The sequence below is a fragment of the Zymoseptoria tritici genome, chromosome 8 (assembly GCF_000219625.1).
Source record: "Zymoseptoria tritici IPO323 chromosome 8, whole genome shotgun sequence".
Lineage (NCBI taxonomy): Eukaryota > Fungi > Ascomycota > Dothideomycetes > Mycosphaerellales > Mycosphaerellaceae > Zymoseptoria > Zymoseptoria tritici.
In genome coordinates this window covers 1,855,988-1,872,042 of record NC_018211.1, presented here as the reverse complement: position 1 = coordinate 1,872,042, position 16,055 = coordinate 1,855,988, and the positions used below count along the sequence as shown (strand labels likewise).

At 54.6% G+C, this 16,055-nt stretch overlaps 6 protein-coding genes across 6 annotated transcripts; 2 read left to right on the top strand and 4 right to left on the bottom strand.

Moving 5' to 3' along the window:
* Window positions 1-307: 307 nt before the first annotated feature.
* On the bottom strand, window positions 308-5,114 carry MYCGRDRAFT_110582 (uncharacterized protein; the record flags this gene model as incomplete). The annotated part of the gene is made up of 5 exons (XM_003850096.1): window positions 308-3,161; window positions 3,271-3,319; window positions 3,373-3,447; window positions 3,507-4,832; window positions 5,051-5,114. The coding sequence occupies 5 exons, from the start codon at window positions 5,112-5,114 to the stop codon at window positions 308-310; spliced, it is 4,368 nt and encodes a 1,455-aa protein (XP_003850144.1).
* Window positions 5,115-6,874: 1,760 nt separating this feature from the next.
* On the top strand, window positions 6,875-8,136 carry MYCGRDRAFT_95365 (uncharacterized protein; the record flags this gene model as incomplete). The annotated part of the gene is made up of 4 exons (XM_003850219.1): window positions 6,875-7,105; window positions 7,261-7,440; window positions 7,526-7,998; window positions 8,088-8,136. The coding sequence occupies 4 exons, from the start codon at window positions 6,875-6,877 to the stop codon at window positions 8,134-8,136; spliced, it is 933 nt and encodes a 310-aa protein (XP_003850267.1).
* A 374-nt stretch (window positions 8,137-8,510) lies between these two features.
* On the bottom strand, window positions 8,511-9,416 carry MYCGRDRAFT_110581 (uncharacterized protein; the record flags this gene model as incomplete). Its single annotated transcript, XM_003850095.1, has 1 exon — window positions 8,511-9,416. The coding sequence occupies one exon, from the start codon at window positions 9,296-9,298 to the stop codon at window positions 8,537-8,539; it is 762 nt and encodes a 253-aa protein (XP_003850143.1).
* A 742-nt stretch (window positions 9,417-10,158) lies between these two features.
* MYCGRDRAFT_95363 (uncharacterized protein) lies at window positions 10,159-10,798 on the top strand (the record flags this gene model as incomplete). Its single annotated transcript, XM_003850220.1, has 3 exons — window positions 10,159-10,362; window positions 10,513-10,521; window positions 10,574-10,798. 3 exons carry the CDS (start codon window positions 10,159-10,161, stop codon window positions 10,796-10,798), a joined length of 438 nt encoding a protein of 145 aa, XP_003850268.1.
* A 792-nt stretch (window positions 10,799-11,590) lies between these two features.
* Window positions 11,591-13,071, bottom strand: MYCGRDRAFT_110580 (uncharacterized protein; the record flags this gene model as incomplete). The annotated part of the gene is made up of 2 exons (XM_003850094.1): window positions 11,591-12,868; window positions 12,927-13,071. 2 exons carry the CDS (start codon window positions 12,990-12,992, stop codon window positions 11,591-11,593), a joined length of 1,344 nt encoding a protein of 447 aa, XP_003850142.1.
* A 592-nt stretch (window positions 13,072-13,663) lies between these two features.
* Window positions 13,664-15,971, bottom strand: MYCGRDRAFT_46995 (uncharacterized protein; the record flags this gene model as incomplete). Its single annotated transcript, XM_003850093.1, has 3 exons — window positions 13,664-15,598; window positions 15,656-15,782; window positions 15,835-15,971. The coding sequence occupies 3 exons, from the start codon at window positions 15,969-15,971 to the stop codon at window positions 13,664-13,666; spliced, it is 2,199 nt and encodes a 732-aa protein (XP_003850141.1).
* Window positions 15,972-16,055: the final 84 nt, after the last annotated feature.

Sequence of the window (16,055 nt, the reverse complement as noted above, 5' to 3'; positions counted from 1 at the left end):
AGTGAGAACGAGAACACCAAGGTATATATGCCGTCGAATAATCGAAGAAGATGATGGAGATTGAACGTTGAGGTGGCGTCAGCATACATTGATGCCTGAGGCTACAAGAGGAAGAAGCATATATATGGACGACCAACACATTGCTCTCCTTGTCTTCCTCTAAATTTCATGCATTAGACCGATTCCATATGTCCGTATACATTTACAAAGACTACTTATATAATACAGCGCCCCATCAGAGACTCCTCCAAGTAATCCTCAACCACTGCCCAAAGAACCAACAGCCCTATCCCATCCGCCTCAACTCCTACCCACCCAACCCCCCCATCTCACTCCCCTGCTCCAACACCCGTTTCGCAACCCCATCTCCCCCCCTCGCACTCCTCCCCATCCAAAAGTACGCCACACACATAACCCCCGGATCGCACTTCTCCCGATCATTGCCCTTCCCCCTCCCACCACTCCTCCATTTACTCTCAATTTCCTCCTTGAAAACCTCTCCAGTCCGTGCGAACGGCGCTAATATCAACGGTGTCGTCGCGGGGTGCGTGAGATACAGCGTCGCCAATTCGCGTTGTGCGACGGGGTCACCTTCGCGGGCGGCGATGGAAAGGAGGTGGGAGGCGTCGGAAAGGGAGTATTGCGCGACGCCGCCGGGGAGGGAGGTGGTGGATGTGGAGGGGGAGGAGAACATCTCGTCGCGGTGGGCTTGGGCGGGTGAAGGAGGGTGAGGGGCTGCGGAGGAGCCGGGACGGTTGTTGGAGTGGTAGGCGATTATGGCGTCGGCGGTTTCGACGAAGAGGGTGCGGGCGGAGGATTTGAGGCTCAAGAGGGCGAGGGTGGCGTGGGTGAAGGATTGGCCGGGTGGAGTTGTTGGGTGGATGATGGAGGTGGGGAGCATGGAGGCGATGTATTGCAGGTCGCGGAAAATGGTGCGTGGACCGGATGGGAAGAGGGTTGGATGGGTGAAGAGATGGCGGAAGGCGGTCACGGAGAGGTCGGAGCCTGGTGATGTGGAGATAGTGGGGTTGAGAGTGAGCATATAGGGTGTGAGGAGGCGGTCGATGTCGTGCAGGCAGGTGAGTTTAGTGCTGGGGTTCGAGGAGGCGGAGAACTTTTGGAGAAGGCGGCTGAAGGCAGCGAGGAAGTCGAAGGGAGGAGTCGCTGTAGGACCATGTGGACTCTGCGCCTGTTCTTGCTGAGGTTGCTCGGAAATATGAATGGTGTTGAAATATGGCCCGACCAGCGTCCAGCCCAGGCCAGTCCACAAGGCGGTATCGGTCTCGCTACCTTCCGTGAACAGGTTCGCGGTAAGATCGCTCAGCACCAGCGCCGTCAATCTGTTCCGCAGCTTCTCCAACGCCGACGGAGGAGCGCTCTGTACACCACCAGGTCCTTGCTTGAGTGAGGAGTACTCCAGCGCTGCTTCCGTCCGAGCAGATCCAACGCTTGTCGCACTGCCGGGAGAAGACACCTCCGTCATAGCCGGCGACCAGAACGGGATGGAGGATTTGTTCGTCAATGTCGGGCTCTTCGCATCCAGGTAGTCCCTCGAGCTGGTGTTGGACAGCGCTTGCGATCTGCTTGAAGGACACTCAGCGCCTCTCAACTGTGTCTGCAGCGTCAACATGCCCGATTGTCGATTCCCGGCGTACAGGCTGGACAGTTGCCCATGCTTCGGCGCTGTAGAAGCGGTCGATGCGCGAGTCACCTCCCTCATCAACTCTTCATCTCTCGCAAACAACGGGTTCGAACTTATCATCGAATGCTCCGGCGAAGCATTGAGAACTCCGTCCACAAGTTTCCTCACCTCCATGCACAGCCGATGTATTCTCTCCTCTCCCCAGCAAAGGTTATCAATACCCATCTTCTCTAACCACGTCTCCGTCAAGCGACTCTGCTCATCGCTCAGCTTATTCGGTCCACAATGCTCGACCTTCGCACTCAACAGCTCTAGGACTTGAGCTTCGGATTTGAGGTGCAAGTTGTTCGTCGTCGTCTTGGATGTGGGCCAATGGCGGAGAGGAGGGCCGAGACGGGTTCTCGCACTGGGAGACGATGTTTTCCTGGACTTTCCCATTATGCGGAGGGCGCAGGCAATTGAGCGGGCGGAGTCGTAGGCGGCTGAGGGGCGGACATGAGACGTGTGACACATTTTGTCGCGCAGTGAGGTGGTGGCTCTTGTGAGCGGTTCGAGGTGGAATGTTTGAAGGTCGGTCATGGGCTTGAGCAGGCGAGTCCATTTCTCGCATCGATTTTCGGCGATTTCTGATTGGGTCGCGGACTGACGTGCTGTGCTCTCGATGCGCACGAGGACGTCACGTAGAGAATCCCGGGACGACGAAGTAAGTTGTCGGAAGTCCTGCAGCTGTTGGAAGCTCGCATGGGCGCCGACAAAGTCTGATTGAGCTTCGAAAGCCTGAATCTGGCGTTCAAGCATGCTCTCGAGCTGCGTGCGTACAGTGGAGAGAAGCTCGCCAATGTTACCAAATGCGGCCGATATACCTGTATCGGAGCCGTTCAACAGCTTCTTAATGTTCTTCTTAAGCCTCGTTTGTTCCTGGATGAGTTCCGTGAAAGATCCATGTCCACGAGGCTCAGGCACGCTGAAGTTCTGCGAAAATATCTCACGCAAAGTCTGGAAATGGTTCGAGCCTGGCGCTATCACCAAGATACCCCAGGATGCAGGATCGCTATTCGCAAGCAGGTCTTCCAACTCTAGACGAGCTTCCTGGATATGCAGACTATCCTGGCCCGACAATGTCTCCACATTTGCTATCTCCGGTGGTAGTGCCATTGCAGGTTGAGATTCCGAAGACCACAGACCAGAAATTGGAGAGTAGACATCCGGTGTTCTCGCATGGCTGAAGAGTGAGAATCCAGAGACGGAAGAGGCGGAGGACCGTAAACCAGAATTGGAATTGGAGCTGTCAAAGTCCGAAAGCATGGAAGCCGGTCTCTGCTGTGGGAAGAGAGCGTTCAGCGTCGTCAGTATATCCTTTGCGGATAATGCGATGAACGTCTCTGCAGATGATTCTCCAGAATGGCCGAGGTCTGGCGTTGGGCGTGCTTGGCCGCCCATTGTTGTTTGAGGCTGGAAGCGAGCCATCACAGCACTGACGCGGCGGGTCAGGTCCATTGTGGCATTGCTGCCATGTCTCCTGTCACACCCATTAGCGCCGCCGAATTCACGATCTCGACAGACATACCACGAGTAAGCCACTTCATAGATAGCTTTCTGTACTCTCACTACTACTTCACGCAGGATACGTTGTCTCGCGGGTTCCGAGATGTAGTGGTCTGTCAGAAGACCGCAAGCCTGCACAGATCCGTCAGCGCACTGGTTCGTCCGCTCAAATGGAGACAACTCACCTCTGGCAAAGTCACAGCATCCATCAAAAATGAAGAGGAAAGCCACCTCGTGACGAGAAATTGCGGCAGCCCTCTCTGATGACCTGGACAGTCCGCGAGCTTGTCAAATGTCGTCCGCGCCATGGTCAGCGCACCGGGAGGAATTACACTGCCACTGGAAGTGTCCGCTAACAGGTCCAGCAGGTCGTTCACAGCCTTGGAGTAAAAAGATTCAGTCCGCAATTCATCTTCAGCCGGCGCCTCAGTTCGACCTTCAATTCGGGCCTTGAACGTATGCCGGGTGTAAAGGTCCAGGAGGAATGATCCACGGTTGAGTGTCTCCAAGATCCAAATCTCCAGACGGTCCTTGCCGGGCCATGGCACGGAGGATGCCCATATATCCAATACGGCTGGGACAAGTCTCTCACTTCCTGGCTTCTGCAAAGAAATCAGACGAGAACAGACCGTGGACCACACATCCGTGGCTCGAGTTTCTGAAGCCAATCCGAAGCTCGATAGGCTCTGCGTCTCAAAGATGAGGGTTTCCAATGGACTGCAGTAAGAGTAAGAAGAAAGTAGGTCCACTTGCGCATCAACGACAAATCCGAGCGGACGCGAGGCGCGAGAGCTGTTCCGTAGTGAAGAGGCAAAGATGGAGTCATTAGGCCTCGGACTTGACCATTCTGGCAGAAGAGCGACGAGTTCTTTCTGGGAAAGATTTCCTAGTTGGTCAGCCAAGAAAGGTCCATCATGCCGGACTTTGCTCATAAGATCAAATATGGTGGTTCTTGATGAAGGTGTAAGATCCTCTAGGAATGATCCATGTGATGACTTGGCGTGTTCCGGTCCCGTGGAAGGTACGGGAGCTTGCAAGATAACATCGGTGGCATCATGGAAAGCGTGCAGCAGATTCACGAAGCTGTTCTTGTCCTCGGTCTTGACGCATTCGGCAAGAGTGTGCTGCACGGACCGAGAAGCACACGTCAGCCGATTTGTTCTGGCAGCTGCGATCTGTAAATGGCGAAGTCTCTCCTCGGCGTAACGGCTCCGCGACTTGTGGTACTTCTGTTGGCGTAATAGACGGCTGATCTCATGCAATGGAGTCACCGTCTGGCGGTCCTCATCAAATATTGACGGTGCCGCCGGAATGTGAGATCTTTCAGGTGATTCCTGTGGTGGTAACGAGAGCACAGTGGGAAGCTCTGGCTCTGCTGACGTCTGGCTGACATCAATCTTGCCATACGGCCGACTCCACTCCGGCTCCAGATGATATGCAAGTCTGATGGCCATTTCCGGAGGCTGTGAGCAAGACGTTCGGCGGACAGAAGAGGTAGAAGGAGAAGGTGAGGAAGGTCGATTCAAGGACGAGGAGTAGAGATAGTGCGGCGAAACGTCCCGGTCAGATTGAGCTTCACCAGCAGGGAGAGATGCAGGATCATTCGACGCCGTCGCAGCATAGCGGGAGTTGCGAGGTGACACAGCTGCAGAGGGGCAACATTCGTTAGCAAAGATAGCTCCAAAGATGCGCAAAGGCAGGCGAGCGAGTAACGACCGTGCGCTGGAGGGAGGTGGTTGACATATGGACCAGCATGTAAGAACGAAGCTTGCCAGCTCATAGTACATGACCGATCCAGGGTGGTGATTGGACAGTGCGGGATGATGATGCAGCAAACTACGGCAAGGACAGAACAACACGTACAGGTCGAGGGTTGTTCCTCGTCGCAGTGCTGTGGCGAGCCATTCATGAGAGGAGAATGCAGCATCGTTTGAGGGCGAGACGACGGTGTTCGTCCAGCTTGGGTCGATTGGTGAGGCAAATCCGCCTTATGCTAGTTCCATCGTCGCAATGTGGTTGTTTCGGGAACGCCGGCGTGTGGCGTGGAAAATGGTGAAGGCTATCGATGTGAGTGGTCGCAAGCAGGCGAGTCGTTCGCGACGGGAACGCGGCCGACAGGGTTGGCCTGGTCTGGGATGTGAGATGCAGAGAAGAGGATATGGCGAGGCCGATGTACAGTATGTACAGTGATGTGTGTATGAGAGGGTATGAGGGAGAAATGCAGATGGTTGTCAGGATTCTTGTCACGGTGCAGCGGGAGGTGAGGTGCAGCGGGAGAGCGGGACAGCGGGCGGGGCGTCGTGGTGGGTGAGGAGGAGCGGAAAGTCGACGACGACGACGATGGGGAGGATGATGATGATAGGATACACCCTCTTCCCCCTTCTTGCAAGGATGAAATATACAGAACGATGACGGCGAGTGGGAGTCTGCAGTATAGACTCACATCTCACATGGACATCCGTCCGTCGGTCCACTCTGCCTCCAGCATGCAAGAGTATCTGTGTGTGGCCCAATCTGACAGCACATGGCCATTCGTCCTCTCTTCCTCGCCAACGCACATGATTCAACGGGACTTGTCCTAAGGTGGTGTGTCCCTCCACCAATCACACTGATGCACGCATCAGGCCAGCTGCATGTCGCCCAGTCTCAGTTCGGTTCGCCCGCCGCCGGGACACGTCAACAACATCAAGCGCGGGGTTGGCTGCATGTATGGATCTCTATCCACGAGACTAGGCGGTACGACTATTGGCCTGGCTTTGCTGTCCTCGAGGAAACTGGGTTGATGGCGTGTGCATTTCGTGATCTGACTCGCTGACAGTCGCTGTAGTGTGGAGACTTGAGAGAAAAAGGGTCGCCTTCCTGCGGCCACCCTGTACTCCGGAACTCTCGGCGAAGTGCCAGCGAGGCACACAGGCACAGCCTGCTCAGGTACCTTTGTGATCTAGCTTCCTTCAAGGTTTAGGTGGAATTGCCCTTTGCGTGCCTTGGGCATCAATCGTACCTGATCGACTACATGCCTCATCCCAGGATCAGAGCGCCCGATGCCCATCCACCATACACGAGAGGATCTGCTTCGAAGGATACTCATGACTGCCCAATGCTGCCAGTTTCGTCTAGCCGCGCATTGCTTGCGGCAAGGCAGAAGATTTCCGAGTCAGCATCACACGGCCGCCTTGTTCCATTGCGGCTGTCGTGGTCCATGTGGTGTATCATGACAGTCCCAACATCGGCAGATGGACAGCCCTATCGTCAGCCAACGATTGCGACATGAGTGATGCCCAAGCTCGCCGACCGTTTCTACGAAATGCTTCCGAGATGGCGATTCTCCGGCAATCAATCCCGAGCTAGACAAGGTCAATGGTGTGGATCAAGCAAGCAGCTTCCGTCAAGCGATGATAGACGATAGAGATCCACATTGCATCACATGGTATGGAGACTCGGAGAGGGAAAGCATTGCATCGGGTCAATGGCGAGCCGACGAGCGAAGTGGCTTCACCGAAGCTGGACAATCCAGCAAGATAATCATATCAAAAGGTTTATCGTCCTTCATAACCATCAAAGCACCAACAGAAAAGATGCGAACGTCAGTATCAGCCTCACTCATCACCTTACTCCTCATCGCAACCATCAGCGCACAAAAATATCCACCTCCCATCCAAATCGACAAAAAACCCCCAAGTCTTCATCATGTCCGACATCTCCAATGAACCCGACGACACAATGTCCTTCATCCGCCTCCTCCTCCATTCCGACCAGTACAACGTCGCCGGTCTCGTAGCCACCACATCTACCTGGCTCAACAGCACCGTCGTCCCCCAAGAAATCCTCAAAACCACCCACGCCTTCGGCCTCGTCCAAGCCAACCTCGCCCTCCACACCTCCGGCCAATTCCCCACATCCTCCTACCTCTCCTCAATCGTAATCCGCAGCCATCCCTTCTACGAACACCCGCACAATCGGCCTCTCCCCCCTCTCCTTCAACACCTCCCTCCTCATCACCATCGTCGACGGCCTCCCCTCCTCCGAACCCCTCTACACCCAAGCCTGGGGCGGCACCTCCGTCCTCGCCGAAGCCCTCTCCCACACCCGCAACACCCGCACCCCTCCTCGGCCTCGCGCACTTCATCTTCCACCTCCGCATCTCCGCCATCTCCGACCAAGACTCCTCCGCTCCCGGGATCCGCGCAAAACTTCCCTTCGATTCCATACATCGTTTCCCTCCACGGTTTCAACGCCTACGGTCTCGCAACCTGGTGCGGGATTTCAGGTGAAGGATACTAAGCTTCCGACACCGGTTGTCCAGACTCATCCCTCGTATCTCAAACCTACATGGCGCAGAACTTCCAACTCGGTCCGCTGGGGTCGCAATACCCCGACATAGCGTATACAATGGAAGGCGACTCCCCCGCCATCCTCCACACGATGATGAACGGACTAAACGGCGGACCATACGACCATCCTGAGTGGGGCGGTTGGGGAGGGGGGTATATTCTCCTCGACCGCTCTGGACAAAGCAATGTCTACTCCAACACCTACGACGTGGTCCTCGGCAAAGACAACCGCACTCTCACTTCCAACCACGCGACGACATGGCGTTGGCGACAAGCCTTTCAAGATGAAATGAGCGCGAGGGTACAATGGTCCATCCTCCCATCATACGCTTCAGGTAGCCATCCACCCGTCGTCGTCATCAACGGTTCTTGCGGAAGTCAACCCATCATCTACACCCTCCCCGGCGGTAGCACCATCACCCTCGACGTCCGAAAGACCTACGACCCCGACGAAACCCTTCCCGGCGAACATGAATTACAGTATACGTGGTTTCGATACCGTGAAGTCACAGATGTGTATATCAACAACATCGCTTTCCTACCTCAATTAAACTTCACGTTTTCTGGAGATGGAAGGTTGGCGGAGACGAAATTATCGGAGAGGGAGGCTGCTTGTAGTATTCCGATGGGAGGGCGGGCTACTTATGGCGTTGGAGAGGTGTGTCAGAATATATGTTATTTCGGGGGTGGTGGGGAGTGGGAGGCCGCCGGTGAGGAGGTATAGGAGGGTGATCTTGAGGGTTCGAGGAGAGGAGGGGAGGGCGGACGGTGGTGGGATGAGGGGGAGGAGATGAGTGGTAAGCCGCGATCTTTGTGACGCCTACTAGCTGTCAAGCGGGTTTCGCCGTGCCTTGGATCTCATCGTGACATTCTCCCGTGCTGCTGTTTCCGATCATTTTCCTGCTTGCAGAGTCCCTTTCATCCATCGATCCATTGCGTCACTTCATGTGGAGACCATCACCACTCCCTCAAATTCAAAGAAAACCCGTTCTACACTTCCATCCCAAAAGAATATTCATCATCCCGTCATCACCCCATCCCCATCCATCCCCCCAGCATTCCCATTCCCCCCAACCTCCTGCAAATACTGCAAAATCCCACACTCCCCACACATCACCAACTTCCTCAACTCCACAACCTGATTCCTCAGTCCCTCCATCTCCCCCCTCACTGCATCCCTCTCGCCCTCCAATTCCTTGATATACCCCGCCGCGGTCGCGATGATGATCGTCTTGGAGGGAAGTTTGGGAGGGAGAGCGGAGTCTTCCATGTCCGGGGAGGTGATGTAGGCGTCTTTGAGGGTGGGGAGGCAGAGGCGGAGGGTCTCGATGGAGGTGTTGAGGTTGTCGCGGTAGCGGCGTTCGATTATGGTGTGGGGGATGCGGCGGTGGGGGCGGAGTTGGGGGCGAGTGGGGGGAGGGGTGGGGTGGGTGGGAGATGTTGATGTCGTTGTGGAGGAAGGGGAGGTTGTTGCTGTGGTTTGGTTGGATGGGAAGGCGATGGGGGTTTTGGCGAGGGTGTTGTGTTGTCGTTGTTGTTGTTGGTAAGAGTTGGGATAGTTGGAGTCTTCTTCCGAGTCGTCGGAGGAGGTCATGATTCCGTTTGAATTGGGTGGGGAGAAAGACATGTTGTTGTTTTGATTGTTGGAGAGAGGGAGGACGGGACAGATGAGTTTGCTGTTGGAACTGCATTCGGGGGGAGGGTGGCCGGAGAGGCATTGGAGGGATTGGAAGCAGTTGGCCATTTCGAAGGAGGGCGAGGACTGTCGGCGGGAAGGCATTGTTGGTGGGTTGATGTATGGTGTGATATGACTTTCGATGTTGGTTGGAAGGCTTGATAATGGTTGGTTGATCGATGATGGTATACCTCGATCGTAGCGTTGTTTGAAGGATTGATGTTATTGTGAAGAAATGGTGGTGCGATGGTACGATCCATGGAAGAAGGATCGACGAGAAGAGGACTTATGTATCAACGCCTTACCTCAAAAGATGTTAGGGACATATCGGAGCACATGTGCGAGACAGTCCCGGCCGGTAGTGCAAGCAGGATCATTCCTCACGGCCATGTGCGAAAGAGACAGGCACAGCCGAGTCTTGATTACCGTCCCGTGAGGAGGTCGTAGAAGAACCGGGGTGTTTCCAAACTCAGGACCATCTGAGCAATCCAAAGCCGTTATAGTGGAGAATTGTAAGACGAGAAGGGCAGGTGGTGTGATATCTCTCGCGAGCCACGCCGTCCACGACATCGGTCAAGGTCCCGGCCACGAAATCTGTGGAGGACGCTCCGTGTCTTCCCGAAATTCCGTGGACTCGGTGAGAACGCCGGCATGGAATTGTGGGCTTGTGTTCTTGGCCCAGGCAAGGCGTTGCGTATGTGGACGATAGCATGGCCCAGACCTGTTTTTTTTTTGTGGCTCTTCGATGTGAAGGCAATGCGAAAACATGCGCAGACCAGTCCCTTTGGCCCCAGGTCGGAGCATGGCAATGCGACAATGCTGCCTAGTCGAACGAGGATCCACCAAATTGCCTACAAAGAGGACCGACCTGTCATCAGTTGATGGAGTCGAAACCGTTCGGACAGATTTGCTCGTGCATCCAGAGGCATTGTCACTCAATAGTGCTCCATCGATCGATAAACGCAATGCAGTGGTGCTTCGTTCTCGCTCTGCGCCGCTGTTGCTTCCGAGAGTCGAAGAATCAATACGACATCTTCTTTAGAACATCCCGAAATTATCAAGAGTCCCTCGCATCGACGCCACAGACTGTCGAGCGAGAACACCATGCTCGACCGCCTGGTGAGGCCATGACAGCCTCGACGGAGCACTCAGGAGCCTGGAAGACCTATGTAAGTTGAGCAACCCGTTCAAGCAACACTCACCAGGCCATGTACCCACCGCTCCCAGGACGAATCCCAGCGAGAAAGTATACCGCTTCCGTCAGGCACGAACAGACAGTCTGAGTGGTCGAATGCACACACATCAAACTTTCTCGACAGATCGCCAATGTGCGTCCGCAACCTCCCCACTTGCATAATGCATGTAGCATGCAGCGTGCAGCGAGCTGGCAGCCGGAAAGGAAGCCGTCCGACCACGTCGAGACCGAAAGTCTACTTTCCACCTCGAATGAACCTAGAGGAAAGTCTCTGGCACGAAGAGAAGAGCTCAGATGAACCGAGATGTGTAGCAGATGCAGCAAGCTGGGTCGAATACCGTCAGGCGAAGTTCGGAGTGATCGCAAGCAAAGCTGCAGAGGACACAAACAACGCACGAACCTTCCGCTAGGTACGAGCTGCCAACGCAACCTGCGAGGATTCGTGCTCAGGTTCCATGACTGGCCGGACAGCTTCACAACTCGCTCGACGCGGTGTCAAATCCCGAGATCCTCGACCTCGATCCGCGTAGCTGCATTGCTACGCACGGCATGTCCAATGCTCGACGCACACACAAATTTGACCTGCTGCTCATCCGCGCTGGGCGGCGAGGAACATTGAGCTCAACGTGCCACGTAGCAGGACGTTAACAAGACGTCTTTGCTTATGCGAGCGAACGTTTCAGCGGCGTTCTCGGGATGCATTGCATAGATGCAAGGCACCAGAAAGAGCTCGAGCAAACAAACTTTCTTCGCCTTCATGCACAACGCGCAAGAGATGCGAAGCGCTGCAGCTCAAGCTTCAGACGTCGACCATGATTCGCTGGTAAGATGCCACGTAGGTATTTTTGCTCAATGGCGGTGCTGCACGTTTGGTCCATTTGAAGCGTTGTGATGGTAGACTCTGAAAGGACGAGGGTGATGTTGAGTACTAGATGTTGAAGAATTACTGTACGCCTCGCTCGGTCCTGCTGCAAAGAAAGTCAACAGCACTTTGATGCCTGAGGCATTAAAGAAGCGATCAATAAATCGATCAAGAGTTGCATCCTGCACGTTCCTCAGAGCGACATCCAGGCTCGACTGAGCCGTCCGTATCGAGTCCTGAAGTCTCCCCACCGCTCAAGTCCATTGTGAAGGTCTCCAAGCTTCGTCACACATCCCGTCATGTGCTCCAGTCGAAAGACTAGGTAGGCATGCCGAGAGCTTTACGATATGCGTAATCTTCCCTCTTCCTCCAGGCTCCGAGAGGAAAGGTACCGATAGTAGGTTTCGTCATACAAGTCCATGCCAGCTGCCTGCCTCACAGCATTCACGTGTCGCTGTACGTGGCCAAGGGCGTTTTCGTCCGTGAAATGCATCGTCTCGATGTTCGTCTGTTCGTCAGGAGCTGGCAGTAAACCAAGCGCATGCTGACTGGACGCTCCATTCGCTGTGTAGCCGCAAGAGTCGATAAAGAAGTGGTCGAGGTGAGACATGGTGCATAGTTGAAGAAGGCATGATTCCCAAGTCCCGGAAGTCAGATCGACGAGAGTAAGTTCCATGGCCTTCAAGGACGAACGGGTTCGATCGAGCAATTTGCTCCATTGGGTTTCTGACATCGACACCCTTATCAATCCAAGCTCGCGGAGGTGTTGCAGTCCATCAACGGGGAAATTGTCGAAATTCAATACGTGCGAGCACTGTATCGTTAGCACTCGGAGTTGCTTCGCCAGGCCGATGAACTCCCAGAGCTCGCTTTGGTGTCTGATATTGGGGTGTCTTGCGTGCCCGGCAGACTCGGATCTAGGCCAATAGCGTTGGCCGCCGGACCCAGTGACATCCGAAATGGTCACCTCCAGACGATGAATGGACTCCAGAACCTGGGTTAGGGGGTTTGTATATGTGCCAGAATGGAACTCTAGAGATCTCGAATATCTTTGGCCGTAGTCGTGGGCGAGAGGGAGTGACATCAGAATAGCTTTTGGTCCCGTGTAATCATTGCCTTGACTCAAGATCCGGAAGACTTGGTCGATGCATTGATTGAACATTCGACGATGCAATTGGCTGAGCACGGGAGCATCGTCCCGATCGCGAGGGGAACCTTCGATTTTCAGAATGCGAAGTCCTCGACATGCAGATACCAGAGCTGGTATAGCATAAAGAGCTTCCAGCAAGACTTCTTCGAGGAAGAACTCTGGCGGGTCAGTCGTTCTTGGCCATGACAGGAACCCGATCTCTAGCCTCTTCACATGGCCAGCCACGCGGCTGGAGCTGAGTTTGAGGATATCCTTGGCCCAGACGGAGGGCTTGAGCTCTGGTGATGGATATGGGAAATATGCTTTGATGTCCCGGAATAGTAGCGGCGTTACGCAATCGCAGAAGGCTTTGTTAATCAGTCGCGCGTGTGCCAAATCCTGCCTGACAGTCGAGGAGATGTCTGCAAGCGCCTCGACAGGCCAGTTGTAACGTGAATCTGGCCGGGGGCCCATCAAATTATCCACAATCTGAAAATCCTCGTTAGCAAGAGATGGGGTTCCGCGAGGAGTATACGGGAATACCAACCTGACATGTGATCTCCTTCGATATGTTGATCCCTGACATTATGTTGTCACCAGCCGCCGATGCCATTGGACTGCGAGTGAGCTGCCCCTTATTGTCACTGTAGTGCGACAGCAAGATTTGTGCGAAGGGTACAATAGTAAGTGTGAAAAGCAAAACTTGTTGAAGAGGGAATGGTGGATGGATGTCCATCCGATACTTATGAGGGTGGAATGAACACTTATGAGGGTGGAATGAACACCGTAGCAAAAGCCGGAATTACTGCCTACTCCAACCACGGCTCGAAAATGAGCGACCGCTGGTAAGTCGTTGGTGAGAGTGCGGCGCAACGGTTCAGCGCTGCCGGAAACCTGGATTCTCTATAGGCTGTTGACTCGCACTCTAAGTAAGAGACGTGGTATGCGCTGGAAGAGTCAGAATCGGCGAATCGCGAGGCCGGCGATCACGAGGCGTCTGACGAGGCCGTGGTACCGGCGATTGCGATTGAGAGATTTTCGATAATGAAGAGATGTCCCGTGGATCGGAAGAACTTGGTGCCAACGAAAGGGGCCTGATAAATTTGGTGCGGCTGAGGCATCAATTGACTTTGTTGTGTTGTCGGACTATGAACTCGAACATCAGCTTTCAATGCAAGAAAAACGCCAACAGACCCATCGTAATCATGCAGATTCACACCCAAAACGCCCTGTTCAGCTCATCTCAAACCTGCTCTTTCCGTCGGTGTCCCATATCATCCTCTTCTAGTATCCACTCCGATGAACCAACGTCCCTCCTCTCCGAAACTGTACACTCTCCCGCCTTGACAGAACCTGCAACGCCCGATTGAGGCCTTGCTCACTATACCCCTTTCTCTCCACGAACTCCCTCCGCAACGTAGCCAGACTACTCGTATACCCGATCGGCAGCCGTCTTCTCAACTCTTCCTCAACTTTGTGCACTTCCTCCACCAGTTCGCGGTTCCCGCCCATGCCCAACGCACTCGTGTCTCCGCCCGCACTCATCACGGCATCCATCGTCGATCCGAGGAACAACCGGATCGCTTCGTCGACGTGTTTCTCCGTCGCTATGGGTTGCAGTTCTATCTTCGCGAGGGACTCGGAGATACGGATTAGTGATTCGAGTTGGCGGACGGTGATGGGGATGGAACTGCGTTGGTTGGCGTCCGCTTCGGCGCGGGCAACTTGGCGACGGATGGAAACGAAGTGAGAGGAGAGCTTCTCCGCCGCTTCGGGAGACAGGCGTGGCGCGCAGCGGGATTTGGCGTAGGAGATGTAGCGTTTCATTTTCTCGACGGGGATCTCGGCGGTCGTCTGTGCTGTCACGCCCGCGTTGCCCATGTGGATGCCCATGACGTGGCGGGCGATGGTCTCGTCGCGATTGCGGTCGTGGTCGTCGCGGACGATGAAGATAAGGTCGAAACGGGAGAGGATGGTGGTTTGGAAGTCGATGTTCTCACCCGGAGTTTTGAGGTCGTCGTAGCGGCCGAAGATGGGGTTGGCGGCTGCGAGGACGGATGTGCGGGCGTTGAGGATGGTGGTGATGCCGGCTTTGGCGATCGAGATGGTTTGTTGTTCCATTGCTTCGTGGATGGCGACGCGGTCTTCGTCGCGCATCTTGTCGAATTCGTCGATGCAGACTACGCCGCCGTCTGCAAGGACCATAGCTCCACCTTCGAGATAGAACTCCCGGGTTGTGGTGTCGCGTTGGACGGAGGCCGTAAGACCGGCTGCTGAGGATCCTTTGCCAGAGGTGTAGACCGCGATGGGTGCGCACTTTTCGACGAACTTGAGAAGTTGGGATTTGGCTGTTCCAGGATCACCGAGGAGGAGAACGTTGATGTCTCCGCGAAGCTTCATGCCGTCGGGAAGAATCTTCTTACTACCGCCCATAAGCAGACATGTGATGGCTTTCTTGATGTCCGCATTGCCGTAAATTGATGGTGCCACACAGTCGGCGAAGAGTTGGTAGAGATCAGGTCGTCGAGACATTTCCAGGAACTCTTGCTCCTCCTCTTCGCTGAATTGAATGCCCATCCCGCTGGACTGGTTGCTCGAACGGTCTGTCTGTAGCCCGACTGCTCGAAGGTATGGGTTTCTGATGGCGACTGCGCCGCCTTTATTGTTCTTCTGGTTGTTGTAGATGCTGAATACTCCCATTACCACACATCTTGTACCCGGGACCACTCGGTTTGCAAGATATCGATCCGCGCTGACGAGAATGTGTCTTGGGAGTTCACCAACAGGCACATCATCCGGCGCCTCCTGCAGCTTCAGCACTTGCTGGTCGATGAATTGTGACTTCTCGTGTACGACAAAGTATGGGTCGAGGGGACACTTTTCGCCATCTTCTGGGCCCTTCATTCTCCCGCAAGTTCGTGGTAACGACATTCCTGTGAAGCCAGATGTGATGGGCATGTTTTGTTCGTGCTGGCAGTTTCTGCATTGCATGTGGATGCTCGTTGCCTTTGAGCTGAGTGTGCTGGCGCCGATGACGATGCCGGGAATTCGAACGAGGTGGGAAACGTTGGTCGCAGTGAGCCCGCGGATTGAGGTTTGCGAGACGGAGGAGTGAATAAGGAGTTGGTGCTCGGGGAGAGCTTTGGCGAGTCGGAGGTCTTCTTCGCTGCGTGATGGGTAGAGGATGCGTTGTGTGCATGTTTTGAGAGCCGCTTCGAACTGTGAGATGATGTGTTAGGGTTGCTGTGCTCCGGCGATCAGGTCGGTTGTCCTCACGATAGGGATCATATCACCCGGCTCGTTGTTCAGCTTGTTCGCCAGCTCTTCATTGTATGCTATGAGGTGGGCGATGTCGATGTCGCAGTAGTACTGCTTTGACAGCACATTTTCTCTGATTTGATCTCTGCGACGGAGTCAGCATTGTCCAAACCTGTGCCGCTCTTTCTTGCCCATACCGGTAGATGAAGACATTGTCCAGGTGAAAGTCCAGTACAAACGCAACGAGCTCTTTCTGAATTTGCTTGTTGCTGGAATCGCCGTCTCCATTGCTCTCGCCGAACAGACTGAGGGTATACGTAGATTGCCTATCCATGTTGTGCGGTGTGTGTGTGGTGATAGAGAGGATGTCTGGTGGGGAGAATCTGAGAGGAACCGCGAGAGGAAATGGTCGACGCGA